The sequence below is a fragment of the Engraulis encrasicolus genome, chromosome 4 (genome assembly GCF_034702125.1).
Source record: "Engraulis encrasicolus isolate BLACKSEA-1 chromosome 4, IST_EnEncr_1.0, whole genome shotgun sequence".
In the NCBI taxonomy this organism is placed as follows: Eukaryota; Metazoa; Chordata; class Actinopteri; order Clupeiformes; family Engraulidae; genus Engraulis; species Engraulis encrasicolus.
This window is the reverse complement of record NC_085860.1, coordinates 13,543,223-13,554,527: the sequence shown is the minus strand read 5'-3', so window position 1 is coordinate 13,554,527 and position 11,305 is coordinate 13,543,223. Positions and strand designations below refer to the sequence as shown.

Here is an 11,305-nt window from a genome sequence, read left to right as displayed (position 1 = left end):
AAAAACCTACAAAGAAACAGACACAGAAGTGGTGTTGGGAGTAACAGTGCATTTTTTAATGGTTGTGCTTGAAGGAAGCAGGGCATGTTTCTGTAATGTCACCTATCATACAGTTCAACACCAAAGGTTGACTAAAGTCTCTTCTTCTTCTGTACATATAGACAATGGCCACTGAGAGAGAAATACTGGTTGGCGGGAAAAAGGTAACAAAAGAAAAAGGGTGAGTGGAAAAATTAAGGTCAGTTAAAGAAACAGGAAAAGAAGAAAAACAAAACAAGAAAAGCTTGCTGTGTTTGCCTTGAAGTGGAGCTTCACTCCTGATCACCTAGGGCCAGCACTGGCCTAGGTAGAGACACAGAGATAAGCTATATGTATGGCTTACAGTCTAAACAAAATAAAATGTCCTGTGTTTGCAATCATGATACTTATTGCCACATTCCATTCACTTTGAAACAAGTGAAAAAAGTTAAGAACCAAATTTTCATATTACAAACATGTACAATATTATTTTTGTCCTGTTTTTTTGCCTTTTCAGTTATACTGTACAAGCATAATAATACCACATACACTAAATCTATATACCATTTAAAGTTCCTAATTCTTATTTACACATATTTGGTAAAACCCTGATTAATGTCGACAGTACTTAAACCAACCTTGCAACTATTGAAACATAAAACACTTTTTAATATTTGAAAATACTTAACAGCAAAAAAGCTTCTCTTGCTTTGATCCAAAACATTTTGTTTTGCCCAAAGGCAAATACGCTGTTCAAGCATTTCTTTTTTTTGTGAGACATGTCCCTGCTTATTTGCTCTCGTTGTTTTCATCTGATCTGTCCACGAAAACTTCAATACTTCAATAGTATAATAGAATAATAATAAAACTATGGTCCCCAAGTACACAATGTAATATAGTGTAACAAGTACTGATAACAAGTACAAATACTAAAAGGCTTGTCAGAAAACTAACTTCACAACATGGAGGGATATCATCACTATTTTGGGGGCTCTTTTGTTTCGGGGGCTAGGAAGGTACAGTATAGGGGGTCAGGGTTTGGGGTCGAGTTAAGTCGAGGCTTCTACTCATAGACATTATATAGACGTGTGTTTACGCTATATCATGTCTATGCATCTACCCCTGGTTGTGGTAGTTTTCATGCAAATTTGGGTGCAGGATCCATATTTCCTCGCGTGCTGATTGGCTGAGGGCGTTGTTGTTGTTATTGTTGTTTGTTGGGGCGTTGTTGTTGTTGGAGGAGGTGGAGGAGGAGGAGGTTGGTGTAGAGGAGGGCTGAGCCTGCCTTGCTCTGCTGCTGCTGGAGGAGGAGGAGGAGGAGGAGGAGGAGGAGGAGGAGGAGGAGGGGGCTTTGCTGGGGGGTCGGGGGCTGGCGGCACTCTGGCCATGGTGGGGGGAGGACATACTACTACTGCTGCTGCTGCTGCTGCTGGCTGCTCGGGGGGCACTAGGGGCTCGCTGAGGTCCCCTGCTGCTGGGCACAGGGAGCTGCGATTTTGGCCGCGTGGCCCGTCTCTCCCCCTGAGGGGTGAGGGGGGTCACGGTGGCTGTGGCGGGGGTCGTCACCGCTGATGGGATGGAGGTCGAGGAGGAGGAGGAGGAGATCGAGGAGGCGCTGCTGGACTTGGCTGTAGCTGGAGCGGACAATGCACTCTTGGACAGACGGCTGTCAGTCTGGAACAGATGAGAGAGGGAGCAGGAGAGAGAGAGAGAGAGAGAGAGAGGTGTCATGACCCAGTCAGGAGGCCTTGGTGTTTTGTCATCAAAGATCTCAACTCGTACTCAGCAGGGCTCGACACTGGCACCTCCCAACCGGCCAAATGCTGGTAAAACTTGGCTGTGGCTGGTAACAATTTCAGTGTCACTAGCCAATTTGGCAGGTATCTTATTCTATGGTATGACAGAACAGAATAGCGTATATTCTGCACTTTGTCCCTGTGTATCAATTGTATTTAAGTTCAAGAAAAAGCAGTTACTCAGTTTCTATTTGCTTGTTTTATTTCCATGTAGAAACTCATGCACTCATCTTCTTGCTTTTAAGCAACTAATTTTCTGAGGTTAGATGTACAATGTCATGATAAAAAAAAAAATTGAATTTCAAATCAAATCAAATTTGTGGCGAGTAGAACAGCTGGATGGCTAGTGACTCGGGAAAACCACTAGCCACAATGGCCAGCAAGAGAAAAAGTTACTGTCAAGCCCTGGTACTTAGAATAAGGTCAGGCCTGGGGTCCGTTTCTCGATTCTTGTCATTGCTAACCGTCTTAGACGTCTTACCGTTCCCTTGGATTTAGTGGTGAGCTTTGCTGTCGAGAGAGAGTTGAGTCGCTCGTACGAAGGACTTTGCTAACGACAATAGCAAAGACGCTTTCGAGAAACTGACCCCTGTATAGCTTCTGTGACAGCAGCATCCTTACGGAAATAAAAGCCACACACAGGGTCACTATGACCCTGTTTACATACAGTGTACATATTGATATTCTTGAAAACGCATACTTTTTATCCACTTGGACCTTTTGTTTGCACATAAACTACCTTCCTAAAAAGTGATTTCTAAAACACACCTGTCACCATGGTGTTTTTTTTTCAAAATCATGTGCTGTGTCGTGTGAATGAGATCAAAATATGTCAACATTTTTTAAACAAAATAAGCTTTTTAACCCGTTAAAACACGGCGTTATGAAATGCCTAATACCAGAATGGCAATGACTGAGCCACAGTGCACTACTAAAGGCCCTGTGTTATGTCATAGTAGAGTAATACTATGGGAATGAATAGGGCTGTAACAATATTGTATCGAACCGAGAAATCGTGATACACAGAGTATATATACTGAACTGTATCGCAATACACGGAGTCAGTATCGTGACACGACCTTTTAAAGTTTTTTCCCCCATCAGTCCAGAAAACAACCACATGATATGGAGTGATGGTGCTTTCACGCTTTAAATCATCAATAGCATTACATTTCAACTTTTTTTAAATGATTAGCAGCCTCTTGTAACCTATTCTACCAATCAAATGTCAGTTTTATTCATAATTTTATTTTATAATGTTGGCAAATGTGAATTTGTGGGGTGTATCGAACCGTAGGTCAAAAATCATGATACGAACCAACCGTGAGTTGAGTGTATCGTTACAGCCCTAGTAATTATGTAATTTCCATGGTTATTACAGCGTGCCACTGGTGGAACGGCCTGCATCATGAGGCTACAAATACAGTATGTGCTAGCAGTATGTGTAACCGGGGCCTATGAGTATTGTGCTGGGGATGCAGTGGTGTTGGCCTACCATGTGAAGTCCTGAGGGTCTGGAGGAGGGCGACTCTTTGCTGGGGGCAGCTATAGTGGCGGTGGCGGTGGCGGTGGCGGTGGCGCGGGCCTGGGACGGGACTACCTGCTCACTGCGGTTGTTATTGTTGTTGTTGTTCAGCCGCGTCTGTCCATGTGACGAGCCAGGAAACACAATGAAGTCCTCCCTGGAGTGGGCAATCTGGGGAAAAAAAAAAACCCAGACTGTTTTATTTGCTTTTTTCTTGCATGAGAGTGTGATGTAAAGTGTGTCAGGTTGAAGTTTTAACACTACACATTACAGAATTTCACAAAAAGACCACTGTCCTTTGTCTTTCAGGCTCAGCTACTACAAATCAAATGAAAAGTAGGTGTCTCATCACATTATTACACTCTACAACTACATATTTTGGCAATTAATGGCAACGGTCATGCCATGTCATCATCCTCACATGGGTTTTCAGTGAAGAGGAGCTCACCACAGCTGCTTTAAATGAAGGCTTTATTTACTGTATTTAGGGTGCTGACATTTTGGTTAACATCAGCAGCCCCCCAAAAACAAAGTGGTGATAACGTAAAGTAGCAGTGTTGCACTTCTCTTTTGCACTGAAAAACTGTGGAAGCAAGGATATTGTTCCGCTTTGTCCCCCCCCCAAAATGTTCAGGGACCACCTGCCAACTGAACTTGTTCACATAACAAGTCTGGTGAAAATGTGACTTCAGATTTGATAGCCTTTGTAATATTGTTACAAATACAGCCTTCTGCTAGCTTGTCTTGGAAAAGTAGAAATCCCCTTGCGGACCACCTGAGCTCTGTCACGGACCACCAGTGGTCCTCGGACCACACTTTGAGAATCACTGGTTTAGAGAAATAAGCAGGTGAGTGGACAGTTCATGGCTGAGGGCAGGTTCGCACACTGAATAAGACATAGGTAACCTTAGTGTGAATTCAGTGTGCCAACCTGCTCTCACCCTTGCACTGACAAACTATGAAATTTCAACAGCTGGAGAAAAAAAGACTTTCAAGGTGTGTGGGCAGTCGCAAAAGAATGCTTCCATGAGTACCTTGCTAATATCCGGCTCTGACTTGCTGGAGCACATAGTCTGGAGTTCCCTTAGGAGGTCCGTCTCATCATCAGAGCAGAGGGACAGGCCCGCCGTGTCACTGAAACAACAGAACACACGTAACAGAAAAATGAACTGTACTGAATAGACACAGACCAGTGAAGACCCAGCTGCATGGCAGAGGGGCTAAACTGAGACCACACCCCCACCTACTGGTCAAGGCACTGCATTACAGACAGTTTGCTGTTCAGCACCATTCATACTGTATCTGACTTCAAGAAAGCACTATGTAAGTTGTAACACACTTTACCTTTAAGATTAACTCTTAATTACAAAAAAAATAGCATGTTGTTCATCTATTTTTTCACTTCTATGAAATTAGAATGTATCTTGGACATACATGTCATTCTTCATTTTTCACCCTTTGAAATGTGATCATAATTTAATAAACATGCAGCTGGACGGAAAAAATACACTATGCTATAGTGACTTAAATCTAATTCTAATGTGATTCTGTGGTGAAATTGAGTTTCATACTTAATCATAGACTGGGGATTCCAAAAGACATTTTTACTAACCTGGAGGAGCTGATGGGAGACATGAGGTGAACCTCTGAGCTGGAGAGAGAACCTGTGGAGAGGAGGAGCAGAGAGGAAAAGAAACTGATATTTTAATGAATATTAATAATGGCAGCTCACACCAACTCTGACAAACGAGTGATGTGAACAAATGTACGGATACTATAAGACACAAAACACAGACATGTCTTTGTGGTGTGATACAGTGTGCAGTGTGGTACAGTAACCCTGAGAAGTGGAACAGACGTGCTCATGCTGTCGCCTGTTCTTCACAGTTTTTAACTGGGTGCTGAAACCCCCATAAAGTGAATGAATTGAAGAAGTAAAGGACTTCAGCACTCTTCACATTTTTTCTTATTTATTCACCCGTGAATGTTTCAGGCTCAGAGACCTTCCTCACCGTGTAATAACATCACCGTAAATTCAGTGTGGCACAGTGAATGACTGATTTATTCAGACAGTCCAAATCCATCAATAAGGCATTTTCCCAAAGCCCATTGCTAAAGTCACCCACCTTCCCGTAGCGAGCCGCCAGAGCTCCACCCAGTGCCGGGACTTCCCTTCTTGCGAGGGCTGGTATTGGCTCGTCTCCACTGGCCGCTGTCCCGCCCCTTCCTCCCCGCCTTCTTACAGGAGCCGCCCATGGACGACAGCGGGAACGTCCCTCCCTGGAACTCCTGCAGGTGCCTGTCAATCTCTGTTACCACGGGAACACAAGAGCAGTGAGAGGTGCCTGTCAATCTCTGTTGAGGGTGAAGATTGGACATATCCCAGGAAGAGGTCCAGGACAAAGGCTGACAGTAATTTTAGAGTGAGGAGTCTGCACACTTCAAATCATTTTTTTATTCCATGGCAGGATTGCGTTTCAATCATGGAATAAAACATCAAAGCCGAGAGAGAGAGAGGGAGAGGGACAGGCGTCAGCACGGTAGAGACAACAGTCATCAGTCCAGACAAGAGGACAACCTCAGATGGAAGTATTAGCTCCTCTACTGCACTTGTATTGCACTTGTAATCAAGGAGGAACACATAAGGCAATGTAGAGTAAAAGTCATCCGTTTCTTGAACTGACCTGTCCACACCCTCATAATTCTTGCTCTCCACAGTACTGAGTACTCAATACAGTACATTATATTCTCAACCAAAGCGAATCTTTTACCTGAACCTGTAACACTTTTTGAAATAAGAAAAACCTAATCATATTTTATTCTTGCAAACAAACTCTTGAGCCTGAGATCAAGCCTCAAAGCCTGAGATCAAGATCAGCCCTGCATACGTGTGTAACATTTTACATATTAAAGACCTGTCTATATTCTGATGGATAAAACATGTTCTCTATTCACGATACCGACTCTACTGACTAACTACTATTACATTGTAACAGGGTCTTTTATCAAAAACAGTCACCAAGCTTTGCTCTTTCAAGTTTTGGGTTGTTTGTGAAATCATCCAAATCAATAAATAAAGCCACCAGCTTCAGGGTCCTCTATCTCCACAACAGAGTACTGAACATGACGACACACTGGGCAACATACCGAGCTCTGTTGCCAGGCAACCTTGCTAACAGATGTTGATTGGGATTTCATCATTTTAATAAGTCAACATATTTTTTTTCAATCTAGAGAACTTTCATCAGCATTGGGAACCTCATGATCACCCTATTGGATAATTACCAGCCAATTAGGCTGTTGCCTGGCAACATTGCTGAAACTGTTGCCCTGTGTGCTATTGCTTAACTTTTGGACATGAGGGTTACTGTCTTGAGGTGAGGAAGTGCGGGGAGATATGGAGAGGTGATGTCACTGTTTGGGATGGTTACTGTCTTGAGTTGAGGTAGTGAGGGGAGGTATGGGGAGGTGATAACACAAAGATGGTGCACATCACAGACCAAGGTGCAGGTGAAGGGGGGTTGGGGACTTCACCTGTGCGCGGAGATTACGGACCGTTACCTGTGAGTGATAGGGGGGTTTGAATTCTTAACCAGTGCGGGGCTGTGGTCTTTACCTGTGCATGGCAGGGGGTCTGTGCGTGGAGGTTAAGGGGGGGGTTTACCTGAGCGTGGCAGGGGGCAGCTCTGCACCACAGCCTTGTTGAGGTCTTTACCTGTGCGTGGCAGGGGGTCTGTGCGTGGAGGTTAAGGGGGGGTTTACCTGTGCGTGGAGGTTAAGGGGGTTTTTACCTGTGCATGGCAGGGGGTCTGTGCGTGGCAGGGGGGCTGTGCGTGGAGGTTAAGGGGGGGTTTACCTGTGCGTGGCAGGGGGGCTGTGCGTGGAGGTTAAGGGGGGGTTTACCTGTGCGTGGAGGTTAAGGGGGGGTTTACCTGTGCGTGGAGGTTAAGGGGGGTTTACCTGAGCGTGGCAGGGGGGCTGTGCATGGAGGTTAAGGGGGGGTTTACCTGTGCGTGGAGGTTAAGGGGGGGTTTACCTGTGCGTGGAGGTTAAGGGGGGGTTTACCTGTGCGTGGCAGGGGGCAGCTCTGCACCACAGCCTTGTTGAGCAGGATGTTGAGTGCGGCCCTGAGGACGGCTCGCTGCCCAGGGCTGAGGCTCCTGGTACCGCCACTGCTGCTGGAGGAGGAGGATGAGGAGCGGCGCTGGGATACGGAGGACCTCTTGGCCATTACCCTGGAAACCACCGCATCCTCCACACGAGGGACCACCACCGCATTCCATAGACGAGCCAGCCACCTGGGCACACACCGCACAAATACACAAACATGTCAACACATGTCAACTCTTTATTATCATACATTTATTTAAAAATCAATATCCGTGTTGTAGCGAGTATTCCGCACATTTACACACAATCCATTACATACACAGTTTTCAAGCCGACTGGATGTATGACATTCGCATTTGAAACCTTGTTCATATTCTGAAAAATGTATGAGGTGGGAATTGACAGCTGACATCTGCATTGTGCCGATATCACAGACTTACTTGACGATGGTGTGCATGTACTCGAGGTCCAAACATGCTCTAACAGCTCTACAATAACTCTACTTATAATACATCTTTCAAATAAATATCAATGTGTTGAGCACATTTACACATAATCCATTTAATACTCAGTTTTCAAGGCAACTGGATGTACCCTATGCAGCATGCGACTGACTTACTTGACGATGGCGTGCGTGTGTTCGGGCACCACGGGGCAGGAGAGGAAGATGCGGGGTCCTAGGAGGGCCTCCGGGGTGCCCAGGCGGGAGAGGCAGGTGTTCAGCTGCTGCCACACGGAGCACACCCAGGACAGAGACCTGTGGAGGGGGTCCTCTGGAGCCCACGGCTGCCCTTGGGTCTGGACACAACATGGTGGTGGAGATTAGGGTTAGAAAAGGAAAAGGCAACAAAAAGTTAACAGGCAGCAATTGCAAATTTTGCTGCAATTTTGCCCTTGGAAAGTTATTATCGGTATTTGATATCGTTATTACATTACATTATTACATCACATCACACTTAGCTGACACTTTTTATCCAAAGCGACTTACATTGATTTACGCACAGGGTATTGGTTACAGTCCCTGGAGCAATGTGGGGTTAGGTGCCTTGCTCAAGGGCACTTCAGTCATGGACGAAGGTGCTGGTAAGGGTGAGATTTGATCCTACAACCCTCTGATCTAAAGGTCAGCGCTCTAACCATTGAGCCATGGCTGGCCCAAATTACAGTTATTATTATTTTATATTATTATAGTTATTATTTTTTATCTATTTACATTTTTTATATTTGTGCTCAAATAGTTATGGCACTTAGCCTTGGCAATTAGGGCAGAGCTGTGCTGCTGTGTTTATGACATGGCAGAATGGCGCCCCCTGGTGGGGAAGGCTATATGCAGTGAGGTGTCTGTCAGTACACAAACGTGACACTATCCGATCAGCACACGAGCATGATGACTAAACAAAAACATTGTTGAAAAAAAAGGTTTTCGATAAGGTATCAAAAATAAGATATGAAAAAAACAAAGATATGAAAAACAACAATTGAAGACAAGCTTGAAGTGTACAAACCAGTTGGCATGTTCATGCTTATTTATCTTTGCAAAAACCTTTATCCAGACCGACTTAAAAAAGATGTTGATATGTCGTCATGCGTATGTGCAGAGCTGATAGTGCTGTTTCCCAAAGTGTGTACTGAGTGTCCTTGCAGACGTGTAGCAGGATGCAGGGAAGCTGACAGCTTTGGCTGGGCCCAGGACAAAGTCAACTGAAAAGGCCCCCACCTGATACATGCAATGTAATGAGGACCCAATTCTGTGCCCCACCCTTTCCCTGGGCCCCGGGTTAATTATTCTTTTGTCCTCCCTATGTCAGCTTCCCTGGCAGGGTACTCTGCATGTGCTCACCTTGTGGACACACACACCCACACACCCACACACAAACACACGATCATATACATGTACGCACGCATACACACTTGCATGGCAAACGCACGCACGCACACGCACACACAAACACACACACACCTTGTGGAGGAGCTTGCTCCCTATGTCAGCTTCCCTGGCAGGGTACTCTGCATGTGCTCACCTTGTGGACACACACACACCCACGCACGCACACACTAACAGATGCGCATATGCACACATACACACACGCACGGACGCATGCATACACACACAAACAAACACATACACACACACATGCACGGCAAACACACGTATGCACGCACACACACCTTGTGGAGGAGCTTGCGGCGCAGGTGCCGCCCCAGGAGGCCGTGCAGCGGCTCCGAGTCCCAGCGCAGCTGCACCCAGCGGAAATGCTGCTGCAGGTGCAGCTCCGCCCCCTGGAGGCGGGGCTTGGCCAGGGAGCCAATCAGGTAGGCACCCTCCTGGAAGTAGTACAGCCCGTCCTGACCTACTGACCAGAAGAGAACATGGTGCAACATCAACACGGTTAGAGCATGGCTGGATAGGCCATAAGACATACAGGGCATTCGCCCGGTGGACTGTTGATGATTTCGGTCTGGTCCTCCCCTCAATGTAGTGATATCAATCCTCATGCTACTACAGCTGACCTCTCAGTCAGATTTAAATGTTTGTTTTGGCCATTGTGGTGAAAATAGCACGTAATAGCTGACTAAAATATCGTCACAGGCTTCATTGACTCTCTCAATGCCTGGCGATCCGGTCTTGGCTGAAAATGTCTGGCCTGATTTTTTGACCCAGTCCCTGGGTAAGAGTGTGAGGTGTTTAAAGGCTCACATATTCACAAACTGGAGCTAGATGTACTACATAGATATACTACACTTGACTGGCCAAGAAACACTAGCTTATAGGAAAACAGATTACAGAGAGAAAAGACATCACTGATAACGACACTCAAGAGTATATTTTCCGTTCCCAAAGCACCTCACAGCATTCTGCTTATCGGCACTACAACATTTACTGAAAGAGAAACATCACCCATTTATCCACTTACTACTCTACAGTGTGTGTTAGCTGTACTTTTGTTAAATTAACATCCAGGTAGCCTATACATAGTGAAAGAGTCGATCTACTGTATTGAATTCAACACATTATCAAGTTGTGTGTGTGTGTGTGTGTGTGTGTGTGTGTGTGTGTGTGTGTGTGTGTGTGTGTGTGGTACGTCTGTATGTCTGTATGCATACAATATGTGTGGACTGTATTTATTTGTAGAGTGTGTGTGTGTGTGTGTGTGTGTGTGTGTGTGCGTGCGTGCGTGCGTGCGTGTTCTGACCGTGCTGAGGTGAGAGGGAGCAGATGGCTCCGCGGTTCTCCAGAGCCTGACACAGGTCTCCCAGCAGCTCACTCAGAGACGGCGCCCTCTCCAGGCCCTCCAGCAGTACTACTACACGACCAGACACACAGGACTCACGCACCGGCACCAGGAACCCTGAAGACAACAATAGGACGAGGGAGAGAGAGGGGGGGGGGAGAGAGAGAGAGGGAGGGGGAGAGAGAGAGAGATAGAGAGAGAGAGGTGGGGGGGGAGGGAGAGAGAGAGAGAGAGAGAGAGAGAGAGAGAGAGAGAGAGAGAGAGAGAGAGAGAGAGAGAGAGAGAGAGAGAGAGAGGTGGGGGGAGGTAGAGAGAGGTGGAGAGAGGTAGAGAGAGAGAGAGAGAGAGAGAGAGAGAGAGAGAGAACGATACAGATACAGGGAGGGAGAGAGAGAGAGAGAGGGAGAGAGAGAGAGAGAGAGAGAGAGAGATAAATAGAATAAGAACAAATCCAACAGTGTACTACATGTTTGAGTGAAGATGGACGGTAGTCATTACTTGATCTTTGCAAAATTAGTCTACAACTATTCTGTCTCTGATGATACAGTATCTACGACCCACATTCATACTTTACATGCATTCTGACCCCACATTGCTCCAGGGACTGTAACCAATACCCTGTA

The 11,305-nt window shown here is 45.9% G+C and overlaps 1 protein-coding gene across 1 annotated transcript in view; it reads right to left on the bottom strand.

The window, feature by feature from the left end:
- Positions 1-376: 376 nt before the first annotated feature.
- The window catches only part of cttnbp2 (cortactin binding protein 2), a 96,545-nt gene continuing 85,616 nt past the window's right edge, over positions 377-11,305 (bottom strand). The window contains exons 17-25 of the mRNA XM_063196726.1: positions 10,644-10,799; positions 9,619-9,800; positions 8,069-8,247; positions 7,405-7,637; positions 5,466-5,648; positions 4,952-5,003; positions 4,374-4,473; positions 3,310-3,510; positions 377-1,692 (exon numbers count right to left, since the gene is read on the bottom strand). Of these exons, the coding sequence (XP_063052796.1) occupies positions 1,135-1,692; positions 3,310-3,510; positions 4,374-4,473; positions 4,952-5,003; positions 5,466-5,648; positions 7,405-7,637; positions 8,069-8,247; positions 9,619-9,800; positions 10,644-10,799 (1,844 nt within the window). The 3' untranslated portion in view covers positions 377-1,134. The remainder of the gene's footprint in view (positions 1,693-3,309; positions 3,511-4,373; positions 4,474-4,951; positions 5,004-5,465; positions 5,649-7,404; positions 7,638-8,068; positions 8,248-9,618; positions 9,801-10,643; positions 10,800-11,305) is intronic.